Raw genomic sequence first — 26686 nt, 5'->3', positions numbered from 1 at the left:
TTGGGGAGTCCCCAAACCCATCCTCAGGTTCTGTAGTTTGTTAGAGTCATAGACCTCACCATAAGCTGTGTATTAAACTATGTTTCAGTCACATGATGACTTTATTACAGTGAGAGGACACATTAAACTCAGCCATGTACACGTGGGTCAGAGGCCAGGAGCGTTCTCTGTACACTGCTTCTGGTTGTCTTCTCCCAGGGGAGTCACAGACAGCACCAACTTCACTGGCAGTGATTGTGACAAAGTGCACAGTGTTCAGACCATCTCAACTGATTCCTGGGATGCAGTGTTTACTGGCCCTCAGTCTCCAGCCACATGAAGGCTGAGCTGTTGATCCAGAACCCACCCCGGTCACATTGTGAGACTGTCTGTGTGGTGCCCAGCCCCCAGGTGAACACAGACGCTTTTACCAGGCATGGCTCTTCAGGAGCTTGGAGGTCACCTCCCAGGAGCCAAGGGCCAAGGCCAGGCCTCTCTTAGGGCGAGGCCAAAGTCTTCACTACACACATGAAAATGGGACTGACCTTTCAGGGAGATCTGAGAAAGTTTCCCTGAGTAAGTGACAGTTCAGCTGAAATCTAAAGGTTAAGTAGGTGTTAAGTGGGAGAAGGAAGTTGAGGATCATCCCAGATTACTACAGCTGTATGATGGAAAGGAGTAGGGCTGGTAGCGTGTACTGGAAGAAGGCCACTACAGCTGGACTGGAGAGAACACGGGCTGGGTGGCAAGAGATACAAGCAGCACATGAGTCAGGGTTTAGTATGATCAGCTATAGAGAAACAACGGTTTATGAGAAAGACAGGTTTTTCTCTTTCCCATCCACTGTCAAAGCCAGCAGGGTGGCAGGCTCTTTTACTTTGTTCCTTTGTATGTGCTTTCTATTCCAGTTACTTCTTGGTCTGAGATGACAGTTGGAGTTTCAGCTGTTTCTTCTCAACTCCACATCCTTGACAGTAGGAGAGGACAGCACCCTCCTTTTTGACGGACGTTTTCTAGAATTTGCCTGTGCCGCCTGCTTTCTTTTCTTTGGCTAGAACTCAGTCATATGACTGTACTTGGTGGCAGAGAAGACTGGGGAGCTGTCTTCATTCCAGGTGAATGTGGACCCAGATATATGTTCCTTTGTTCTGGAAGAAGGAGAAGGTGGATATTAGAGACAGACTCCCCGCTTCCTGCCAAGGTGCCAACAGAGGCAGATCATGCTTGAGCCCTTTGTCTGTATCCTAAGAGCAGTAGAAGGTTACTGAGGTGTTTTAAGAAGGGTGATATGATTAGATTTTCATTTAGAAGAGATCACTTTGGCTCCAGTGTGGGGAATGTGTTTGAGGAAGGAGTGGTAAAGGGTATGAGATGACATATCAGTTAGTAGACTTCTGTAGAAGTCCATGCCAGAGTAGGTAACACTCCTAGTAGGGATAGATGTGAACAGATTTGAATAACACTCAAGAGATAAAGTAACTAGCACCTTTAATGTGTAATGATTGGGAGTGTCTAAGGAAGAGAGCATATCAGTCAATGATGATGCCTGTGCTTTTCTTTTCTCCTTTTTAAAAAATTGACCTTCCAGTACACAAAATGGAATTACGATTATCCCTGATTCATGACATACATTCCTGCCCTCCTTTACTTCACTCATTTGGCTACTTTATAACTAGTAAGCACCTTAGAACTCACCCTAATAAACCTGCCAAGTAAACCTACCATCTGTCATTCCGTGTCCCCCAACATGGCTTTCGTCCTCCGTCCCTTCATCTGAGTAACCTGCATGTTGAATTCTGTATCTCATTTCCTTGCTTTCTACTCTATATAATTTTTTCAAATCCTGAAACGGCCGCGTGTGTATAAAATTTTAACTTTATAAAAAGTATCATGTTCTGTGTATTTATTGATAGTTACGGGGTTTTGGATTAATTTTATATTATTAAGATTTATCCAACTTATTTTGCATGGTGTACAATAGTGATTGCATGAACATGCATGAAGAGTAAGCAGTTGTTTGCTGTTGTTTAGTCACTAAGTCCTGTCTGACTCTTCTGTGACCCCATGGACTGTGTAGCCCACCAGGCTTCTCTGTCCATGGGATTTCCCAGGGAAGAATACTGGAGTGGGTTTCCATTTCCTCCTCCAGGGGATATTCCTGATCCAGGGATGAAACCCATGGCTCCTGCATTGGCAGGGAGACTCTTTACCACCGAGCCACCTGGGAAGCTTAAATAATTATTTTTTCTTCGTAAATTAGTGTTTTAGTTTTCATTTGCATCACTGTGAACTGTGTAGCTCTACTTACTTTTGTACATCTATTGTAGATGTGTGAATTTCTCCTGATGTGTAACCAGAAGTACCATCCTACTCCATCTGATAGGTAAATGTATAACTTAAGGAGGAAATATCAAAGTGCTTTCTGAAGTAGAGGCTTCAGTTTATACCTGTACTAGCAATATCTGAGTTACTGTGTAGCCATGTACTCCAATATGCGGTATTGTTAGGCCTCTTTGATTTTTGCCAGCCAGCTCATTCTAAAATGGTATGTCTTCGTGGTCTGAGTTTACATCTCCCTGGTCACTAATCCTGTTGATAGGGTCTTGATACCTAGTGGCATATGTGTTTCTTCTGTGAAAGTCTTAAGTTACTTTTCTGTAGGTTTAATGTACTTTTCTTTTTGATTTCTAGGCATTGTTTATATATTCATGATACTGCTTCAAATTGGTACTTTATTGTTTTACTTTTTATGGGTGTTTTTTGATGATGGAAATTTGTATTTTAGAGCCTGTGCTTTTTGTATCTTGTTTAATAAAGTGTTATCTATCTGAAGTTATGAAAGATATTTACCTATACATTTAAGTTTTAATTTTTGATATCTATGTCCATAATTCATCAGGAATTGGATTTTGGTATATCACTTGAGGTAGGGTTTCAATTTTACTTTTTTCCCACCTAGATCACCCTTTTTTTGAACATCCATATTTCCTTATTTATCTTACATGCCACCCCTGTTGTATATGTGTTCCATACGTGTGTGTGTGTTTCCTGAGTTGTGCTGATCACTTTTGTCTGTCTCTGTGCCCATACCACCCTGATTTAATTCTTTTCACTTCTTTGTAAGTTCTCATATCTAATAGGTCATGTCTCCCCTACCTGCTCTTTTTTGGAAATATCCTTCCTGTGCTCTTCATATAAATTTCAGTCATGAAACTGTATCAAACTGTATGAAAACTTCTATTGGAATTTTGACTCGAATAACATTGAATATATATATCAACTTGGGGAGAATTTATATCTTCATGATATTAAGTCACAAACATAATATGTTTCTCTATTTAGACCTGCTTTTATTTATTTACTTTTAGATGTGTGTTTAAGCTTTTATTATCTTTAATATGTTGCATAATTTTCTTGATAAAGGTCTTTTACATATTTTGTTAGAGTTATTTTAATTTCTTGATATCTCTGTTATAAATCATCTTCAGTTGCATTTTCTAGATGTTTGCTGCTTGTATAAAAGATAATTAATTTTTATGTCTTAATATTATATTTAGCCATCTTCCTCAACTCTGTTATCTCTGTTATTTGTTGGTTTGAGAGAAGTGTTTCTATCTAAATTACTATATCAATAATACCAGTCTTATTTCCTTATTTTGAATCCCTCTGTCTCTGTTTTTCCTATCTTATTGCCTGGTTTAAACCTCCAATAAAATCATTGTGATTTTAGAGGGAATGCTTTTACCATTTCCCATTTCAGATTTTTTTTTTTCCTTAATATTCTTTTTTGGGTAAGGACATTCGTTTAATAATTTAGTAAGTGTCCTTATTATGGAAGGACTAAGTTTTTTCAGATGCTTTTCTGCATCTGTTAACATGATCACTTTTATTTTCCCTCTTAATAGGTTAATATGGTTAGTTACATTTATGAATTTTTCTAATATTAAATCATTCTTTCATATCTAAGATAAGCCCTGTTGGTCATGATATATTCTCTTTTTATGCACTGTTTAATTTAATTCAATATTTGTTTAGAGTTTTTTTAACATCTATATTTTTGAATGAAATGGGCCTTAATTTTCCTTTCTTGTAATGACTTTGGCTAGTTTTTATATTAAGGCTGTGCTTATTTCATGAATTGGGTTGAAATTTCTTCTGTTTTGTAATTGTCCTGAAGAATTTGTATAAAATTTAAATGGTCTGTTTCTTCAAATTTTGGTAGAATTGGCCTATGAAATCATCTGTGCCTGGTATTTTCTTTGTGAATGTATTTTTAATTACTGTAGCCATGTGCTAGTTAAAAGACTTATTTGGGCTACTTATTTTTTCTTGACTTAGTTCTGGTAAGATTTTTTTTTAATTTCTCCATTTTAGTTTAAGTTTACAAAATTGTTTTGTATGATTGTTATTCATATCCCCTTATTTTGTTTTAATCTTATTTTTAGTTGTATACCTGACACCTTGAGTTCTGACTTGCACATTTGGGTAATTCTAGTTTTGTTTGCTCCATTAACCTATTGCCCTTTATTATTTCATACTAGCATTATGTATGCAGAGAAGGCAATGGCACCCCACTCCAGTACTTTTGCCTGGAAAATCCCATGGACGGAGGAGCCTGGTAGGCTGCAGTGCATGGGGTCGCTAGAGTCGGACACGACTGAGCGACTTCACTTTCACTTTTCACTTTCATGCATTGGAGAAGGAAATGGCAACCCACTCCAGTGTTCTTGCCTGGAGAATCCCAGGGACGGGGAAGCCTGGTGGGCTGCCGTCTCTGGGGTCACACAGAGTCAGACACGACTGAAGCGACTTAGCAGCATTATGTATGGGGCTTCCCTGGTGTCTCAGTGCTATAAAATCTGCCTGCCAGTGCTGGAGACATGGGTTTGATCTCTGGGTCAGGAAGATTGCCCGGAGAAGAAAATGGCAACCCACTCCAGTATTTTTGCCTGGGAAATCCCATGGACAGAGGAGGTTGGCAGGCATACAGCCCATGGGGTCGCAAAAGAGTCAGACATGGCTTAGTGACTAAACAACCACAAGCATTAGGGTTGGAGAAGGAAATGGCAACCTACTCCAGTATTCTTGCATGGAGAACCCTGTGGATGGAGGAGACTGGTGGACTGCTGTCTATGGGGTTGCACAGAGTTGGACACGACTGAAGTGACTTAGCATGCATGCATTGGAGAAGGAAATGGCAACCCATTCCAGTATTCTTGCCTGGAGTATCCCGGGGATGGAGGAGCCTAGTGGACTGCTGTCTATGGGGTTGCACAGAGTTGGACATGACTGAGGCGACTTAGCAGCAGCAGCAGCAGCAGCTTTAGGGTAGCAACCCAGTGGATCTTGTTTGTTTTTAGCCATTTTCAATCCTTCCTGTAAACTGTATTAAACCGAACCTTTCTGAATCACTGTTTTTACTGCTATTTCTATTTAAAATATCTTACTCCTAGGGTAAGCTCCTAATTACTTACCAATACTGATTTAGTAGATGACTAAGGACCCCATACTCTTGACTACAAGCATACTAATACAGGCAGACCAATATACTTATTGTATCAAACATGTCATCTTAATTTGTTCCTTTTTGTACCCTTTTCTCTTCCTGGAATGAATTCCCTTCTCTGTTCTCTAGGTTCTACTATGCTTTCAGTGTTCTCTTAAAAGTGGTGGTGGGAAAAACTGGCTCTTGCTCTAGTGGGCAGGGCCTTGCTCAGTAAGCTTTAATCCAAGTGGATTCCCTCCCTGGTAGTTTTTTTGGCCTGAGGTGGCCCAGCCCTCTGGTCTGCAGGCTCTATGGTCCAGTTAATGGCAACCTCCAAGAGGGTTTACGCCAAAGGGGACCTTCCCAGACTGCTGCTGCCAGTGCCCCCGTCCCTGTGGTGAGCCCCTGACAACCCACACCTCCACAGGAGACCCTTCAACAGTAGCAGGTAGTTTTGGTTCAGTATCCCGTGGAGTCATTGCTCCTTTCCTCTGAGTCTCGGTGCATACAAGGTTTTGTTTGTGCCCTCTGAGACTGGAGTCTCTGTTTCCCCTAGCCTGTGAAAATCTTGTAATCAAATCCTGCTGGCCTTCAAGGTCAGATTCTCTGGGGATTCTCAGTTCCTTTGTCAGATTCCTAGGCCGGGAAGCCTGACATGGGGTTCAGAACCTTCACAACGGTTGGGAGAACTTCTTTGGTATTATTTTGTGGGTCACCCACTTTTCGGGAATGGGATTTGATTTTATCATGATTGTGCCCCTCCTGCTGTCTTTCTGCAGCTTCTTCTTTGTCTCTGGACGTGGGGTGTCTCTTTGGTAGATCCCAGTGTCCTCCTGTCGATGGCTGCTCAACAGCTAGTTGTGATTTTGGTGCTCTTGCAGGAGGAGATGAGTATGTGTTCTACGCCACCATCTTGAACTGGAAGTCCTGTCTCTGCTTTTTAATACACTGTCTAGGTTCGTCATAGCTTTTCTTCCAAGGAATGAGCGTCATTTAATTTCATGGCTACAGTTACCATCAGTAATTTTGGAGCCCAAGAAAATAAAGTCTGTTAATAAATATTAAAAAAGTATTAATTTATCCTATAGCTATGACTCAGTGAAGATTGACTATAATTTGTAATGCAGTACTTCAAGCAGTTTTAGATGTATTTCTCTAGGCATCTGCCATGTTCTTTTCGGTACACCAGGATAAGAAGTTGTTCTCTAGCCTGTGTGTTGTGAAGTCAGGTAGCTGGCAGCATGAATGTGTGAATTGGATTTTGTGTAAGAGGTAGAGAGTGGAAGAGCTCAGATGAATTAGAGAATATATGGCCTCTTCAAGGAATTCAGACCAAATTCCTAAGGTTCTGGGGCAATCCTTCTTGTGACCTCCTGGTCTAGCCTTCCTTCTGTTGTTAAACTACTGCTTTATTTAAGTGTGTTACAAGTCAGAATGCTTTTAGTAGAACACTCAGGACTAGTTAAAGATTTAAGCAGTTGCGGACTGTATACATAATTTATACTGCAGAAATTATTTTCTGAAGTAAGTTTTAAGTTCTTCCGAAAGGATGTATATAAGGTGATTTTTACATGTTTCATGAGGACAAGGACCGCATCTCTTATGTTCACTGTGTTCAGCATTATCACAGTGTCTGGCCCCCAGTGGGTGTTTCAGTAAATATTTGAACTGAATGGCTGTGAACTTTTTAGTGTCTGAAAAAGAATTTTTTGCTACTTCTGTGCAATATTCCCCCTCTTATCTGCTGTTTTACTTTCCATGGGTTTGGTCAGCTCTATTTGAAAATATTAAATGGAAAATTTCAGAAGTAAACCGTGAGTTTTAAACTGTGTGCTGTTCTGAATAGTGTGACGAAATCTCATGCTGTCCTCCATCCTACATGGGGTGTGACGCATCCCTTTGCCCCTTGTGGATGCTACCAGCTCATTAGCATAGGAAAGAACATTTTATTTTTCGGGGTTAGTACTGTGCATGTTTGAGGCATCCCCTGGGGGTCTTGGAAGATCTCCCCCAAGAGAGACTCATGTGCTGTTTATAGCCTTACCACTTGGTGGCACTAAACTCATTTAAAAACTTAAAGAGGCATATTTATACCCATGCACGCACATAATGACTATTCTTCACACAAACACAAAACAGGCTGGTAATAAATCATGGATACTGTTAAGTCCTTATTAACTACAGAAGAGGAGGATCAGTAACCACATGATTTTCTCTATCTTTTTTTTTTAAACCCAACTTTATTGACATATAACATACACAAAAAACCTGCATATTTAATGTATACAGTTTGATGATTTTGCATAGAGTTCTTTACTAATCCTTTAAAAAAATTTCTGAAGTGATAGATTACAGATTTGAAGTTCTTAGATCATAGGAGTGTTTGTTAGTATTTTCTGCCATAGCCTCAGTGTCTAGTGTCTAGCATTGGGTATAGACTGTGTCTTTAATGTGTCATCATTTTGAAAGAATGTGTGAATGAGTATAAATTTTAACTTCTGTTGACTTCAGTCCTACCAACTCATCCCCAGATAATTTTGGCCCAAGATAAGACAGCCCTAAGTCTTGTTTTAGTTAATGACCTTTATGATGTCTCCTTTAATCATTACAAATTTTCATCCAAATTTACTAAAGAACTGTGATTCAGATCAGAATACATATTAAAAGAAGTCAGCGGCAATGTTAATTGGATTCTGGATCTACTGTTACTTTTCTCTAATCGTCAACCATACTGTAAGGGGAATTCGAAGAGTGTGTTGTTATTACTGTTTGAGAGTTGGGAGTAAGAGAGTGTTCTCTAATGGAAAAAGCAGGCTTATCAAGGAATTTCTTAAACATACTGCAGTCAAAAGTGTAAGAACTCACAGATATTTATAAGATTTCAAAAGTCTCTGACCACAAAAAAGTGTAGGCGTGTAAGAGTTAATGAAGGAAGATGATTGAAGGATTTTATTTTGAAATCAGGCAAAATAGAAGTAATTTATCAAATTGTCAGATCATAACATTTTTGGAAAATGGTTTTTAATTACAGTGTAGTAATGAAATACAGCAGTGGGAATAAATTGTATTTTAAAAAATAATTTATCAAGTTTAACTTTACAGTGACTCTAGCTGGCATCTGCAATGATGGTCTGAGACTCTTTCCAGCTCTGTAATCTCAACTCTGAGTAGGTGCTGTAGGGAGTGTGGCAGAAGCCCTTGTCCATAAGTAGGTTATAATCTCGTTGGAGAGACCACAAGTGTGTATGGAGCCAGCCTCCAATGTTGGCAAAGTACAGGGATTTCTCACACCAGATCACCTGCCTCTTAGCTCTGTGCCCTCTGGGCAAGTTACTTAACCTCTTTGTTCCTCAGCTTCCACAAATGTAAAATGAGGATAATAATATTACTCCTTCTTCTTAAATTGTTAACTGACAGGATTAAAAGAAGCCTAGAAAAGTACTTGACACATAAGTGCTATCTAAATGTTTTCTTCTCTCAGTAGAATGTAAGGTCCTCACAATTTGTTAAATAAATAGTTAATAGCTAGAGGTTAGGGCTGTAAAGATTGCATTGAAAAATATCTGGACAGTATACTGCTGTTTATGCTGTCATTTTTAGGAATTCAAATGAGGGAAGAAACTAATATAGATTGTTGCATAATTTCTCTAAAATTACACAGGTAAGTTAGAGTTTGCAGTGGATTCTGAAATTTGGATTGAGTATTTGTAGGCAGAAACAAGCTTATTAGGAAGTGAATAAGAGGGAAGGATAGGCTCTTTTGGTTTTATCAGGTGTATTTTAGACCAGGAAAGATGGATTTCGTTACTCTAACTAGATTAGTCTTCAATTATGAGTTCATTTAATTTATTTGATTCAGCTCCAGAATTGCATAGAATTCCTGAAAATAGATTAAAAATGGAAATTACTCATGTTTATTATGTTTATGCTAATACTATATTAAGTAAAATTTGGAAGATATTTTTTTCATATTTTAGGGGTCAGTGTCACCAGTTGAAAGCTGGGTTTTTTTAAACACATTGATAATATTTTTCCTTTTATATTTTATAGGTAATTAATAATGCTTGTGCTACTCAAGCCATAGTAAGTGTGTTATTGAACTGCACGCATCAAGATGTCCATTTAGGAGAGACATTATCAGAGTTTAAAGAATTTTCACAAAGTTTCGATGCAGCTGTGAGTACAATCTTATTATTCCTAAAATATCTTGTTTGTGGTGGTTCTTATTTTAATAGGCTACTTTTAAAACTTATTTCAGATGAAAGGTTTGGCGCTGAGTAATTCAGATGTCATCCGACAAGTGCACAACAGTTTTGCCAGGTAAAAGGACTTTATATTAAATATAATATTGGCTGGTTTATCTTTGCCGATTTGTTTCTCATTGTTTTTCTCTTCCCTGTAGACAGCAAATGTTTGAATTTGATGCTAAGACAGCAGCAAAAGAAGAAGATGCTTTTCACTTTGTCAGTTATGTTCCTGTTAATGGAAGACTGTATGAACTAGATGGATTAAGAGAAGGACCGATTGACTTAGGTAATGTGGTTCCTATTCCTGGCATTTCAATTTTGATGAAGAAAAAAGGATTAGATGTTTACCTTTGTTTCAGTCCCAGTGCGGTGTAGGTTTTGAAAGGGGAGGTGATGTCCTTAAGCTCTTCAGTCCTTTATGAAACTAAGTAATAGACAGTGAGGACATGTTGACTACTGTAGTTTCATTGGGACCTTTAATTTTTTCCTATGAGATAAGTGTTTTTAGTCCCTAGATTACATAATTTATTTTTGATTTTTCAGTTAACTTTTAAAAACTACTTCTTTCAGTGAACTTAACTTGTTATTGATAAGAAATATGATCCCATCCCTGTCATCTGTGGTAAAGTATTTTCCCTTGGATTTAGATCTTTCAGAATCTCTGTAATTCAGTGTTCAACAGTCTATAGGAATGTTTTTCTTCAAAGCTTCTATTTAAATAGTGCAGTACTGTGCTGTCCTTTGTGCCAAAGGGTGGATTTGTCCTGATCCCACCCCAACTCCAGCCTGGAGCTCATGATAAATGGTTATTGAGTGAGGCTGAGGTGGTTCTGATCTAGTAATGAACTAACAGACCCACAAAAGAAGTTTAACTCCGTATTTTACCTCATTAAGTTTTCTTTTTCTCTTTTTAAAGTTTGGTTTAAGTTCAGTGAAACCTGTTTTTATGAAATTGGAAAAGACTCTGATGCTGGGAGGGATTGGGGGCAGGAGGAGAAGGGGATGGCAGAGGATGAGATGGCTAGATGGCATCACTGACTTGAGGGACGTGAGTCTGAGTGAACTCCGGGAATTGGTGATGGACAGGGAGGCCTGGCGTGCCGCAACTCATGGGGTCGCAAAGAGTCGGACACGACTGAGCGATTGAACTGAACTGAACTGAATGTTATTTGCTATTCGCAAAACTTTTATACTTCCAGATTAAAAACTAAAAATTGAAGTTTTATTTTGCTTATTCTATTCTTACTGCCCACACCCATGCCTGGAACCAGTAGTTCATCTAATGCAGATTTACATGTTTAAAAATATTTATTTTTCTATGTTTCTTAAAGAAAATTAATAGAGTGTTCTTTGAATTATGTAGAAGTTGATTTTTTCTGGTTGGGGGTTGATCTGATCTCTGCATTTTCTCTCTGGGCATCTGTCTGGTCAGCCACTCTGTATTCATTGGATCCATCAGCTGTAAAGGACGTAAACTATAAAACAGAACGGCCAGTTTTGCTACGCAGCTGGGGCTATGCTAAAATATAGGTGAAAAGGGAGGATTAAAATAACTGGGTAAAATCAGTTTTGCGTTGTGTGTGGATTTCAGTATTTTTTTTTCTATAGTTGTGATGGTGGGGAGTCAGATAAGGATTGAATCCTTATTTTGTCACTAACATGTGAGCAGGCTTTTCTTAGCCCTCAGTTTCATCATCTGTAAAATGAAAGGCAGTCATCCTTATCTCACAGAGACAAAGAGTTTTAATGAAATAATTCCCTAATTCATTACTTTCTCAAACATTTGTCTAGCACCACTAAGGGACACAATAATGTGACAATGCAAATTACGATAACTTATCATTTCCCCATAATCATTCCTGAGAAAGTAAGAGTTGAAGCTTAACATAGTTATGCTAAAAAGTTTTTTACTATAATGAATTTGCCAAAATATTAATAAAAAATACTTTGAGTAAACTTTTGAAATAATATTGATGTCAAATCTGAAGTAAATGCTTTTGCATTTCTTCCTAGGTGCATGCAATCAAGATGACTGGATCAGCGCAGTGAGGCCAGTCATAGAAAAAAGGATACAAAAGTAAATGCTCAGCTTATCTCTTTGGCATAACGAATGTCCTCATTTTTAAACATTTCTTTAAGCCTTTTTTTTTATTGTTGTTTTAACAATACTTACCAAACTTTTTCTTTGGATTGGATTAATATGTTCAGGAAATCATACAGAAAAATTTCTAAATTCTACATAATAATAAGTTATCTTGTCTTCATAGGAGCTAAATATGCACATCTCTGTTTAGGTAGATACTTTATACAGTTATTTTGTGAAGTTTATTGTTTCAGGGCTGTCTTTTTTATTAAATTAATTTTTATGTTGAGATAATTATAGATTCACATTAAGTTATAAAAATAAATCAGAGAGATCCTGTGTACCCTCTACCCTTCGGGAGGAACATCTTATAAAACTGTGGTACAGTGTCACAGCCAGATACTGATGCTGATGCAGTCAAGATGCAGGATAATTCCATCACTGCAGTGGTTCTTCATGATGCCCTTTTATAGCTGCAACCACTATACCCCTGCTCTGCCACCCCCATCCTTAATCCCTAGTTCTATAATTTTTGTCATTTTAGGAGTGTCACATAAATGAAATCATAAAATATGTGACCTTTTTGAATTGACTTTTTTCACCCAGTGTAATTCTTTGGAGATTCATCCAGGATGTTAGGATTATCAGTAGTACCTTCTTTTCTATAGATGAGTAGTAGTCCGTGGTATGGATAGTCTATTATTATTTTTTTTGTCCATTCAGCTATTGAAGGACATCTGGATTATTTTCTGGTTTTTGCTATTATGAATAAAGCTGCAGTAAACATTTGTGTACATATTTTTATGTGGACATAAATTTTTGTTTCTCTGAGGTAATACCTAGCTGTATGGTAAATGCATGTTTGATTTTTTTAAAGAAATTGACAAACTCTTCCAGAGTGGCTGTACTATTTTATTTTACATTTCCAGCTGTGGTATAGTATAAGTGATCCAGTTTCTCCACAAGCTAGCTAGGATTTGGTTTTGTCAAAATTTTTTCTCTTAGCCATTTTAGTAGGTGGGTAGTGATATTTCCTTGTGGTTTTAATCTGCGTTTCCCTAATGACTAATGTTGAAGATCATGCCTTTTGTTTATTTTGTAACTGAATTGTTTGTTTTCTGACTGTGGAGCCTTGAGGTTCTTTATACCACCAGTCCTTCCTCAGACACTTGACTGAAAACAGTCTTTCCCGGTCCCATCGACCCATCCTCCATTGTGGTCTTTCACAGAGCAAAAGTTCTCCATTCCAGTCTAGCCCAGTTTGTCAGTTTTCCCAATATGTATTTTTGTTGTCCAACCTAAGAAATCTTTGCCTAAACCTAGGTCCCAAAGATTTTCCCCTTTTTCTCTTTAAGGGTTTATAGGATAATACTTTACGTACAAGTCTGTGATGTATTTTGAATTAATTTTTGTGTGATGTGAAGTTAGGTCAAGGTTCATTTTTTTGCTTCATATTTTCAATTGGTTTAGCACCATTTGTTAAAAAGGCTATCCTTTACTGAACTGCTCCTGCACCCTTATAAAAAAAAAAAAATCCGGTTGGGCACATTTGTGTGGTCTGTTTCTGGGTTCACTCTTCTGTTCCACTGATCTGTTTTTCTCTTCTCTGCAAGAACCTCACAGTCTTGATTGCTGTAGCTTTATTATAAGTATTAGAATAGTCTGATGCCTCCAACTTTATTCTTTTTCTTTAAAGTTGTTTTAGCTGTTATAGTTATTCTGCCCTCCATGTAAATTATAGTGTAATTTTGTATCTACAAAAGTTCTTGTTGGGCTATTGATAGGAATTGTGTCAAACATCAATTTTAGGAGAATTGGTATTTTTTTTTAACTCAGCTGATGCTTGCAATCCATGAACATGATATGACCTTCCATTTACTTGAATCTTCTTTAATTTCTTTCATCGGCATTTTGTGTTTTTTAGCATACTAATTCCATACATGTTTTTTCAGATTTATATCCCAAGTAGATCATGTTCTTTTGACTGATAACAAATGATACTGTATTTTAATTTTTAATTTCCATGTGATCATTGTTAGTGTATAGAAATAAAGTTTAATTTTTTTTCTTTCTTTGTCTTGCATCCTTCAGCCTTGCTAAACTCACCCACCAGCTTTAGAAGCTTTTTGTGAATTCCTTGGCATTTCCTACATAGATAATCAGATCATTTGCAAATTGAGACAGTTTTGAATTTGCCTGTTTCTAATTTTGGTTTTATCAGTTTTTAAAGCTTTATATATTGTTGCAGGTCTGTTGTTTGGTGCATGAACACTTACAATCACTATTTCATTTTGGTGGATTGACATTTTTACCATTATGCATTGCTGTCCCTCTCTAGTAATTTTCTTTACTCTGAAGTTTACTTTATCTCCAGTTCATAGTCTTTTCTTGTAGCACTTGAGAAATGTTATGCCACTCCCTTCTGGTCTCCATGGTTTCTGCTGATAAATTCAGTTATTCAGTGTGTTTTCACCCTGTAGATATGGTTAACTATATTTGTTAACTTTATTCCTAGGTATTTTATTCTTTTTGAAGTAATTGTACAGGGAATTGTTTTCTTGGTTTGTCTTTCTGATAGTCATTATTAGTATATAGAAATGCAATAGTTTTTATTAGCTATTAAAACTATTAATAGCTCTAATAGTTTTCTGATAGAGTTTTTAGGGTATTTTGTATTTAGTTTCATGTCATCAGCAAATAGTGAGTTTTGCTTCTTTCTTTCTAATTTGGATGCCTTTTATTTCTTTTTATTGTGTGGTTGCTGTGGCTAGGACTTCTAATACTGTGTTGAATAAAAGTGGTGAGAGTAGGCATCCTTGTCTTGTTCCTAATCTTAGAGGAAAAGCTTTTTAGCTTTTCACCATTGAATATGATGTTAGCAGTAGGCTTAGCCCTTACTGTGTTGATATATGTTCCGTCTATACAAAGTTTGTTAAAGAGTTTTTAATCGTGAATGGATATTGAATTTTGTCAAATAGTTTTTCTGCCTCTATTGAGATGATCATGTGATTTCTCCCCTTTGTTTTGTTGATGCAGTTATCACACTAATTGATTTGTGTATGTTGAACCATCTTTACATCCCTAGAATAAATCCCACTTGATCATGATGTATGATCTTTTTAATGTGTTGTTGAATTCAGTTTACTAATATTTTATTGAGAGTTTTTGCATGTGTGTTCACCAGGGATATTGGCTTGTAATTTTATCTGAAGTGTCTCTGATTTTTTATCAGGGTAATGCCATACTCAGAATGAGTTTGGAAGTATTCTCTCCTCTTAATTTTTTTTAGAATAGTTTGAGAAATATAAGTATTAATATTAGCTGTTCTTTAAATGTTTGGTAAAATTCCCCTGTGAAGTTATCTGGTCTTGGATTTTGTTTGTTGGGATTTTTTTTTTTTTTTTTGATTACTGATTCAACTATTGTTATTGTTTGTTGTTTAGTCTTTAAATCATGTCTGACTCTATTGCAATCCCAGGATCTTCTGTCCATGGGATTTTTCAGGCAAGAGAATTAGAGTGGGTTGTCATTTCCTTCTCCAGGGGATTTCCCAACCCAGGTATCAAATCCACGTCTCCTGCATTGGCAGGCATATTCTTTACCACTGAGCCATCAGGGAAACCCTACTCATTTAGTTATATAACTAGTAATCAGTCTATTCAGATTTTCTATCTCTTTCTGATTCGGTCTTAGAAGGTTGTTTCTAGGAATTTATCCATTTGTTGGCATATCATTTTTCATAGTATTCTCTTAGGATTGTTTGTATTTTTGTGATATTGATTGTAATGTCTCCTCTTTACAAAAGCTTTCTTAAAATGTCAGTTTTTATGGTTAGCCAATTGGTAGATTTGTGTTTACCCCAGAGAATAAGGAAGTAATCAAAATAGATTATCTTAATTATAACAGTGTTACATTTCTTTATTGCATTATAAACTGTCATTTTTTCTTAGGTACAGTGAAGGTGAAATTCGATTTAACTTAATGGCTATTGTGTCTGACAGAAAAATGATATATGAACAGAAGATAGCAGAGTTACAAAGACAACTTGCTGAGGTTTGTGGCCATGTGTTTTATGTACAAAGTTCTAGTTATTCTCTCAGGGAAACTATTTTCTTTTCTTCTTTCCTTCCTTCCTTTTTTTAAAATACAGATTTAATCAAGTATCCTGAGTGGTGGTTAAGATAATGCACCCTGGAGTCAGGCTTCCTAAATTCAGCTCCTGCCTTTGCCACTTAGTGAAAGTATGATTTCGAGTGTATTTCTTTGTGCCTCAGTTTCTTCATGTAAAGTTAAAATAATAGTCTTTACCTTAAATGTTGTTGTGAAGAATAACTGAGATGATATATATATACAGACCACTTCAAAAAAGTGACAGACAAATAGTATGTACTAAATGCTGCTGCTGCTGCTGCTAAGTCACTTCAGTCGTGTCCGACTCTGTGTGACCCCATAGATGGCAGCCACCAGGCTCCCCCATCCCTGGGATTCTCCAGGCAAGAACACTGGAGTGGGTTGCCATTTCCTTCTCCAATGCATGAAAGTGAAAAGTGAAAGTGAAGTCGCTCAGTCGTGTCCAACTCTAGCGACCCCACGCACTGCAGCCTACCAGGCTCCTCCGTCCATGGGATTTTCCAGGCAAAAGTACTGGAGTGGGGTGCCAAGTGTTCACAATTAACTATTTACTGTAGTTTAATTATATAATTAAGCAAGTTAGAATATATTTGTTACAGAATTAATTGGGCACATTGGAGTCACATGTAATCTTTTTTATTCCTTATGATGATTATCTTTCTAGTAAATATGATTGGCAAAGAGAATTAGTAATAGACAAAGACTTTTGTTTACATTTCTTTGATCACATTTTCCTGAGTATGTTTAAGCACATTTATTTTATAGCTAATAGAAGATTGTAACAATTCAGTACATTATACAATGGGTGGTTTTTAGGTAAAAATTCATACATATTGTAGAACACAGAAATTTGGGAGAAATACTACTTCTTCCTTATGCTTACTTATAGGCCCTAAATAAGTATTTCTTTCATCCTTTAATATTACAGTTATTAAGCTGATACTCCATCCCCAATATTAAGATCAAAATTGGGAAATGACTGTACTATGTTTATCATCTAAAAATGTTTTAGACTTAAGCCTCAGTTATTAGGGTGTGCTGGTTCTTTTTCTTTTCCCCAAGGAGGAACCCATGGATACAGATCAGGGCAGTAATATGTTAAGTGCTATTCAGTCAGAGGTTGCCAAAAATCAGATGCTTATTGAAGAGGAAGTACAGAAATTAAAACGATACAAGGTAGGTGTTTTTCTTTTGTTCCTTAATGTTTTAATACAGTGTAGTGTATTTTGATGTGAAGGTATATTGACTGCTTGATTGCTCTTCTCCCCATTATTCACATGGTTTCAGAATGTGTTGATTCGCCTGGTACCCTACAGAGGTAACTAGAAAGGTTCTTTCCTTTTTATTTTTCTTCAAGTATTATTATGAACAGATATTTAACATCTGTTGCTAATGTTCACTGCAGTTATTTTTAATGCTCAAATTACCCCGTCTTTGACCATTAGGAGGCACATCAGGCTATCTCCCAAGTTCTTTGGATGTGACTGTCTTCATGTCTGATAGCTTCCTTGCTTTCTAGCATGATAAGATGTTTCAGACTCTATCTTGTGCATTTCCTGCTTCAGACTTGAAATTGGCCATTTTTTTTCAAGAAGTCCTGAGTTCTTTTGGTGAGAAATGGTGTTTAGAAACCATTAGCAACCATTGGTTGCTCAGGGTGCTTAGCGATATTGATTCTTCATTATTTCCAGGACTTTTCAGAGCTAAGAAATACGTTTTTACTAGTTTCTTTTTTTTATCTTTGAAGAGAAAATACAATTGGAATTCATGTTAATACTCGAACTAAGGATTAAAGGGCTTTATGTTTGAAGTTAAGCATTTGTGTCTTTTCAGTTGAAAATCTTGGTTTCTATCAGCATTAACATATACTTACTTGCTTTGTGCTATATGTATATGTATATATGAATGAAAAGGTTCAGAATAGCAATGCTAGTAGTGTTAACAACTGAGAAGTGTTCTCGTAATTTTTTTCCTGAGGATATATTTCATTTTGAATGTGCAATCAAACTAGCATATTTTAAAATTCACTTGGAAAAATTTTCTCTTGGTGTCATTCTGTCTCCAATTTAGTACATAGCTGGGTTCATTTTTTAAATTTTCTTTCCAATTTTTTTAGGGTTTTAAAATTTTTAAATTATGTCAACCATTGTATAACTCAGGGTGAAATACTAAGCAAGCCTATCTTCAGTTACGTCATTTTTCTTCATTTGCAGTCTGTCTGATAAACTTTTTTCAGAAATGGAGAAGAGTGAAGAACACTTTTTTAATTTTGTAGGACGTTGGAAACAGTACTTTGTTGATCTGTCATGTTTGTCACGGTAGAAAAAGCAGTTTTCATGTGAAGCTCAGTCTCAGGCAGGGATTGTTCTTCTTTCCGTTGTTTACCATAGTGTGAGAACGCTGCTTTGTAACATACTTAACAGCCAACAGTGTGATTGCTAAAACACATGGACCCTGGGTAGGCAGGATTTCTTTAGGTGGAGGTGGTAGGAGCTGGCTCCAGAGTGTTCCAGACAGGAAAAAGAAGGCCAAATTCATGGAGACAGGAAAGTAAGGGATGAAAGCTTGAATGTTATCTTCTCTTTTATGTGGTGTTAAAAAACTGCCTACTATTTATGTATTCTGGTGTAGTGTTGTTACATAATTAACTAATTTTTCATGTTTGCCTTAAGTATAACACTGAGTTTTAGAATGTTTGCTTTGTTTGAGAATGCTTTGTTCAAAAATTGGGCTAAAAGAATTTAGCCAAAAAGAATTCTCAGACCAGATATAAAATGAACATGCTAAAATTTTATTTACTTCATTAATTGAGCAAACCTGTAAGATGTCACAACTAGTTCAAAGGAGAAGTCAAAGAAGCTCAAATTTATATAAACTGTAGGAATGCCAAAATGAATTTGCAAAAGATGGAAACTTTTTTTTCCTATGGAAAGGGAAGTAAATTGAACCTCTACCAGACAGTGACAGGCTGCAGTCCCGTAACTTGGGAGAGTGTAGACAATGCATAGTTTTCCACCGGAGCACAGATTTTTCCCTACAGCTATTCCCTTTTTGGTCAAAAATAATCAAAGAAAGATTGTTCTTAATCACACAATAAAACTGGTCTTATTAAGTGTGGCCTTATTGTTTGCATAGGTGTAGTAGCAGGAGTGTTCATTTATCTTGTCGGCCTTTTTAGTTTGCTTTCATGAGTTATGTTTTCATAGATTATCTCAGATTAGACTTTTAAAAGCCTCCGTTGTTTGCTAAGCCAAGAGTAGGATGCTGTACCCCAGAGAACTCTCTCCACATATTTATTGTAATTTATTCTCAGTGGCAATGGAAATCTCATTATTTCTAATGCTTTTTGTATGATAATGGAGGATTTTCTTTCATTTCTATGTTGAGCTAGATCCAAAAATTAAAATATCAGAAGCTTAGTGAAAATAGTGTGGTTTGATATGTGTTTCATTTTCAGATTGAAAATATCAGAAGGAAGCACAATTATCTGCCATTCATTATGGAATTGTTAAAGACTTTAGCAGAACACCAGCAGTTAATACCACTAGTAGAAAAGGTAAGTCTTTTACTGGTGAGTACTTAAATTAGAGTTAGAGTCTCTAAAAAATGTTACTTGACTTGAGTAGAGATAAAATTTGTTGAAGCTTTGCTTTTACTTACTTGTTTTTCAGCTTGAGAAATGTTGGATCAGTGTCATATTGCAAAATAAAAATAAGGAATTGCTTTGTTGCTTTAGCTTTCCGGAATCCTTAATGTTAGAAATTCAGATTGTGCTATATTAGAATGAAATTTAAAACATCTTTCTTTCTTTAGCTGAAAACAAATTATTAATTTTAATTATTGAAGTAATAGATGTTTCTCATTTAATTTAGCAAAAATTTGAATTATCATAGAGTTTAAAACTAGAATGAGCATTGAAAGGGGGAAAAGCATAACCTAGCCTGAGAAATAGGTTTCCTTATTCCCAACCTATTACCCTTTGCACTAAGGGAAAACTACTACAGGTTAGTGAAAAATTCTGATTACTAGGATTTTTTTCTTCCATATAAGGCACTTTAAGAAAAATTTTGAATAAATAAAGCGTATTTGTTTTTTGAGTTTATATGGTAAATCAGTGTTTCTGAAAGTGACCACTGGATACTTTTATTTATTTTTTTTATTTTTAACTGGAGGGTGATTGCTTTACAATGTTGTATTGGTTTCTGTGACACAGCATAGATCTCTTTATAACACTTGTTACCTGGCCCCTCCCCAGACAGTCTGGTTTAGGGAGGGAATCTGTAATAAGTTCTCCCAGGGGATTCTAATGAAGCTGGTCAGTTTACCACATTTTGAGAAGATAGTACTAGGCAAGTACAATTTTGGACCGTTAACTTAAAGACCAGAATACGTTGTAGATGTTTTTTGGTATTAACTTTAAGTTCATGAAGCACAGATACATTTCAACCCAACTGTTTGATACCATCAGGAAATCTGAATAATTCAAGATGTGTGTTCAGGTTTTTGTGTATACTTTATTATATAGATCCTGAACATGCTATGTACTGTGCTTAGTTGCTCAGTTGTGTCCAATTCTTTGCAACCCCATGGACTGCAGCCATCCAAACTCCTCTGGCCATGGGGATTTTCCAGGCAAGAATATTGGAATGGGTTGCCATACCCTCCTCCAGGGTATCTTCCCAACCCAGCGATCAAACCCAGGTCTCCCACATTGCAGGCAGATTCTTTACTGTATGAGCCACCAGGGAAGCCTGAGGATACTGCAGTGGGTAGCTGATCCCTTTTCCAGGGGAACTTCCTGAACCGGGAATTGAACCATGGTCTCCTGGATTGCAGGCGGATTCTTGACCAGCTGAGCTACCAGGGAAGCCTGAATTACCAAGGAAGTCTGAAGCATATGTTCAGCCTATGAACATATGCTTCAGCTTTTAGCATTAAAAGTAAAATTGTTGCAGGAACACTGCTAAATCTTCTCTTTACCCATATAGATTTTTTTCTATTCATATATCTCAAGGTAGTAAAAATCATAAAAGTCCAAAATGTGAAACTAATTTTTAAAGGTTTAGAAACAATTAGGGTACTGTAATCCTCAAGATTGCCTGATTAACTGAGTATCTAGATATTAATATTCTTTGTATGAAACACTGTGAAATATTTCTCTGTTGAAAATACTAGAATATAGACTGCTATGGCAAATTATATGATATATCAGGTATTAAATATAGATAAATATTATCAGGGACCAGACAAATACTTTAGAGAAATTTTAAATGTATGTATTTTGCTTTAAAATTGGTCCATGAGTAAACTTTTTTGTGCAACTTTAGGACCATTTTTATTTGACTTTAATGACAGTATATTTCCATAATTTTTTTAAAAGCACAGTTAAAACAGCTTTCCAACTTTTGCATTAGAACCATAATTCCTTGGTTCACATTGTATTGGACACAGGGTGGCAGTATATGAATGCCTAGTGTTAGTAGAATACTAACCCAGTCTGTTCTTCATTTGTATTTGTTTTACTGAAAGAGTAGTTACTGACTTTCTTGTTCTTTGACTAATAATACTGCACAGGCAATATTGAGATGTATTTATTTCTTATATATATGCACCATCTGTTACATGCATAGATTTTGAAGGGAATTCAGATTCAGTATTTGATTAAAGTTTTTGAGATGTTTTGATTATCCAACATTTATCTAACTGAAACTGTATTTGAGGCAGTCTGTTAAAGTCAACAGATGTACACATAAGACACATCTCTGTCTTAAGCAACCTAGTTGGGGAGAGGATAGGAATACATAATTATAGTACTGTGCTGTACAGTATTATTCTGATAAGTGCCAGAATAAAGTCATGCAAGAGATTCTGGGGGAAGCGCAGGGTAGCTCCTAAATATTAACTTTATGCCATTTAAAATTTTACATCCTCAAATTTTTACATCTGTTGTTAGAATTAGATGCTTAATTTCTACCAGTGAATCAGCTTCTTTAGTACACAAATATATTTTTGTTCATCTTATTTTGAAAAAATCATATTGTATTGAAATATCAGTTTCTGCTGATAACTGTAAATGTTAAAAATTAAAAACAACAGATCAAGATTAAATTTTATAGTTATATACAATATAAAGATTTCAGCAGTGAAAATTACTTAATAAGTAACACTTCTGAGAAAAAATTACATGCAGAGTTCAGAAATGGATTATTACATTGAAACCCATCCTTCTTCCCCACAATGCCAAGTGAAAGAAAAATTAGGGACGAAGTGTGGAAGGGGTGGAAGGAACCGAACAGGAAGGTATGGCTACTTTTGGCGGTGTTGCTAAGAGCTAAAGCTGTCCAGGCTCCGATTTTTGAGAACAGCGGCATTTACTTACTGCCTGTGATGGCTTGGAAATATTTAAGCTGTGAAAATCTGTTAATTTTACAAAATAATAAAGAGCGCAGACTTTGATTCTCCCAAGGGCCTGTGCCTTTAATGAATTAGGTTAAGATCTTGCCTTATAAGTGTTCTTGTTTATGAAGCTTCTATTCTTATCTGATTAGTTCATTGAATGTATGTTAAATAAAAACTGCTCAGGAGGTAATATAAAAATGTATAGTTATAAAATTTCTTGTGCCATACCTCAAATCTGTTCCTTAAAGTATGAAATAAAATCAGCAGATTAACGTTTCACTTGTGAAACTTTTACTGATTCAGATATAATTCTTTAAAAATTTTATCCCAACTTTTATATATGTTTCTGAATCATTTTCTATCTCAGGTTTTTAGCAACCACCAATACCTACCATAGTTTAAAATCATAGATTTTGTTACTGTGGGGGATTCAGAGAAACCTCACAGTATTGAATTTTGTCCAAATTTTACAAAGACATTATAATTCAATTGGTATTAAATAACTGATGTACAGAATTTACTTTTTCTAGCCCTTAATAGAGACAAGGTAGAACATAGTTGTTCACAATAATATCTATGTTAATACCTATGATTACAGAATTATCTGATTTGAGTCAACAATTTTTAATATCTCAATAGCACACTAAATATAAGGAACATATTTCTGAACCGTGAACATTTTTTCGATGCTATTTTGAAATACAGTATTTTTTATTTTTCAATAAAGGCCAGAATACAAACTTTTGGTTTAAATCTCAGAAATGTTACTTATTATTAGCTGTTGCTTTTAGGCAAGTTATTTATTTTACTACAGAATCTATTTCCTCATGTAAAATTTGGGAATAATACTTAGTTCACATTATTGGGAATTAAATGAGATCTTTTTGGTCAAGGTATATAATTATTTTTAACTTATTTAATTTACCTTTAGTTTTATCTGAATTATATATTTTAATACATGAATGCGTACTCTACATGTCTTTGCTTATTTAATTATGTTGTAAAATTTGTTATTAACCAGTTAATTCATTCTTATTAATCTTAGTAAGGTACCTGTATATTCAGACATCATTAAGAAAAGAATTACACATTTTATTTCCCAGTTACATCAAAAATGGAATTGTGTTTTTATTATTTGGAAACAGAAAACTTCTTTGAGAAATCATATGCATCAAATTACAAATTATTCTTTTTAATTGAAAATGTTTACATATACAATTTAAAAAACTATATGGTACATACAACGTATTTACTCTTAATATATTGTAAGGCATAGCACTCAGTTTTGTCATACAGTTGTATAATAATTTTATTACCTAATGCAGAATAAAAAAAGATTATAGTTCTAATCAAGGAAGGTTTTTTCCTTAATTGTATAATATCAAGGGTTTAATTTACTTGATCCTTTCTGATTCAAGTGCCATAGTGTAAAGAGCATTATATTCTAGTCTTGTAAAAGCTTGCTTCTCAAATTGTCACCTGAGGGCCAGCAGAATTGGCATAACCTGAGAGTTTGTTAGAAATTTAGATCCTCAGGCATTTTATTGAGTCAGTCTGCATTTTGACACAGTTTCCAGGTTATTAGTTTGATAACACTTTTAGCTCTGGCCTCCTCAACTGCTGAAAAATGAAATAGAATTACTGTGTTCAAGCTCTATACTTGTTAGGAGCTTCAAGTGAACAACTCTTGAAAATGTTTTTTGAGTCATATTAGTGAGGTTTATCCGGAGAAGGCAGTGGCACCCCACTCCAGTACTCTTGCCTGGAAAATCCCATGGATGGAGGAGCCTGGTGGGCTGCAGTCCATGGGATCGCTAGGAGTCGGACACGACTGAGCAACTTCACTTTCACTTTTCACTTTCATGCATTGGAGAAGGAAATGGCAACCCACTCCAGTGTTCTTGCCTGGAGAATCCCAGGGACGGGGAGCCTGGTGGGCTGCCATCTATGGGGTCGCACAGAGTCAGACATGACTGACGTGACTTAGCAGCAGTGAGGTTTATCAACATTCCGGGTATGTGATCCTTTAGTTAAGTTAAACTCACTTAAACTATTATGTTAAACTCATTTATTCAAATATGTAGAAATCAATATAGGATTTTTCTTATACTCTGTATGAGAAGTGGACACATACGTAAATATATTGTTGTGAAATAGTTATGAATGAATATGTCTTTATGGAATGAGTAAATTTTTATCTTAAAATTATTACCATTATAATAATACATTTTCAACTTCGGGTAAGAAATAACCGCAAACCAAATATGATCCTTTTTATTGAGGACAAAGAATCACTATATAATTGTCCAGGAGGAGTTTGTTGTGAGTCTCAAGTTATAAAAGATAATATTTTAGACATCTTATAAACAATGTATCTCAAGCCTTTTAGCTTAAGAGTGTCCTCTTAGACACATTTTAATATGAACTGAAACATACTTTTAAGATGTTATTGTATGCTGTCTTTAATTTCTAGGCAAAAGAAAAGCAGAATGCAAAGAAAGCACAGGAAACCAAATGAAGAAGACGCTTTGGGATGTGCATACATTTCTGCTTCTGCACTTATCTTCATGGAAACCATTAAGTATAAAGAACCTTGAGCAACTTTCTCACTGACTCAGTGCACGTTTGGCAGTAGTACCAGTCTGTCTTGTCTTTAATGCATGGATCCATAAACTCTCCCTACCTGCATCATGTGCATGTGGTGCGTCCTAAATAAAAGCGGTGTTCAGAGCACTGGCCCAAATTCCATTATTTGACATTGGATCTGAGAACTCCTGTTGGTTCTTTGGATAGATAACTGCCATAATGAATGTAGAAAATGGACAAATGCTATTCTCTACCTGTAATTGTTATAATTAATCTTTCATTCAATCTTCCAGCTCAGTTAAATGCTTAAAATTTATAAATGTCAGACCTTGATTAAACTGAATCTCTTTTCTTCTCATCATTAATGAAAAAAAATAAATATTTCTATCTTATAGTATCTTAAGTATTTTGAAGATTTAAAAATGATTTTATCTTCTATACCAATTATTTAAAAAAGCTTGATTTTTAAGCAGATCATTTGAAAAGAACAAAAGTATAATTTCTAGTGATTTTCATTGCTATGAGTAGAAAAAGTAATAAACATCCCAATTTTATTTTAGCAAACTTTTTTCAGTGTTTGGAATTATTTATGTATTGTAGAATTGTTTCAGGAAGGTGTATTATGCGTCAAAGCAAAATTTTAGATGAGCAAATTATGAAATCTTCAAGATTTGGGGTGTTACTCAGTTTGGCAATGTTTTTTCAAGCTGTTAAGCTGTATCTTTATAAAAAATCAAAGGTTGATCAATTTTGGCCATTATCTGCTTTTTATAAGACAGGTGATGATGGTGATGGAAGATCCTTGTTTGCCAATTTGAACAAAATTAGTACAGCCCAGTAGTTTATAAGAGCCATCTATAGTTTGCCCACAATGGAATTTGCTATTTCTTTTTAGAGTTGCTTTGTTATTTTTTTTATGAAATGATACTGTATTCTTGCTCTAAATCTTCTTTTTCAAGTTAAACCCTAAAGGAAATTTTATAAAACTTCTATTTATAAAGGAAATAATCTACTTTTTCTTTACTAGGTACATTTATAAAATTGATCCATGACTCTTTACTATTTTATTATGGAAAAATTTAAATATAAGTAGAGAGACTGTATGCATCCTCTAATTTGAGACATGAATTTTTAAGGTTTTTTTTGTGTGGTTTGTTTTTTTTTTTTTCATTGCTGCAAAAAGCTTTATTGTTTCCATTTGGTCCAAGGCTTGGAAGAGGGCCCCAGGGTGGTTAAAAAACTGCCTAGTGGCAGCAAAGAGGGGCTTTATGCAGAAGTCCTGACACCAGTGGAGCTTCTCAAAGGCCACTGGGCTCCAGAGTCTCCTAACTGTGCTCAAGGGTGAGCCTCTCAAAGAGACACTCATCCAGTCCAGCCTGGGGACCTCCAGCCTGGGGAGGTTAGCCAGGCAGTGGCTTATCTTCTGGCTGTTTCACCCACTCGTCTAGGAAGCGGCTCTCCAGGAAGTTACAGAGGTGGGGGTCCACCCAGGCAGAACCCAGGGCAAGCAGACCCAAAAGGGCCTGGTTCACAGCGTCCTGGGTTTTGCACCATTCATCTTGGGATGGCTTCTGCACCTCATGAAACAGGGTGTGGCCGCCCCAATTGTTTTGCACTCTTCAAGAGTCACTGGGTCCCTGGTGCTTCATCTTGGCCAATTTACAGAAAAAGTGGCCCACACCCTCCAGAACCACATTGTTGCGGTGGGAGTAGAAGCCCAGAGAGGTAAGTGTAAGAGACCTGCAGGTGCGTGTTGACAGGTGGTGAACCATGGTC

The 26686-nt window shown here is 36.0% G+C and overlaps 1 protein-coding gene across 7 annotated transcripts in view; it reads left to right on the top strand.

Moving 5' to 3' along the window:
• The window catches only part of UCHL5 (ubiquitin C-terminal hydrolase L5), a 41467-nt gene extending 16413 nt beyond the window's left edge, over window positions 1-25054 (top strand). For 4 of the 7 annotated variants that reach the window (XM_086345363.1, XM_086345362.1, XM_086345366.1 and 1 more), the window contains 8 exons: window positions 9515-9640; window positions 9723-9784; window positions 9867-9997; window positions 11725-11788; window positions 15745-15847; window positions 16991-17101; window positions 19383-19481; window positions 24798-25054. In XM_086345363.1, coding sequence (XP_086201489.1) covers window positions 9515-9640; window positions 9723-9784; window positions 9867-9997; window positions 11725-11788; window positions 15745-15847; window positions 16991-17101; window positions 19383-19481; window positions 24798-24842 — 741 coding nt within the window. In that variant the 3' untranslated portion in view covers window positions 24843-25054. Of the gene's footprint in view, window positions 1-9514; window positions 9641-9722; window positions 9785-9866; window positions 9998-11724; window positions 11789-15744; window positions 15848-16987; window positions 17102-19382; window positions 19482-24797 lie in introns of all 7 variants that reach the window. The other 3 variants (XM_086345360.1, XM_086345359.1, XM_086345365.1) reach the window with 1 other exon arrangement.
• The last annotated feature ends 1632 nt before the right edge of the window (window positions 25055-26686 follow it).

Source organism: Bos grunniens, chromosome 16 (genome assembly GCF_055505025.1).
Source record: "Bos grunniens cultivar Pamir isolate PY7600 chromosome 16, Bosgru_T2T1.0, whole genome shotgun sequence".
In the NCBI taxonomy this organism is placed as follows: domain Eukaryota; kingdom Metazoa; phylum Chordata; class Mammalia; order Artiodactyla; family Bovidae; genus Bos; species Bos grunniens.
This window is presented reverse-complemented; position numbering and strand designations above follow the sequence as displayed.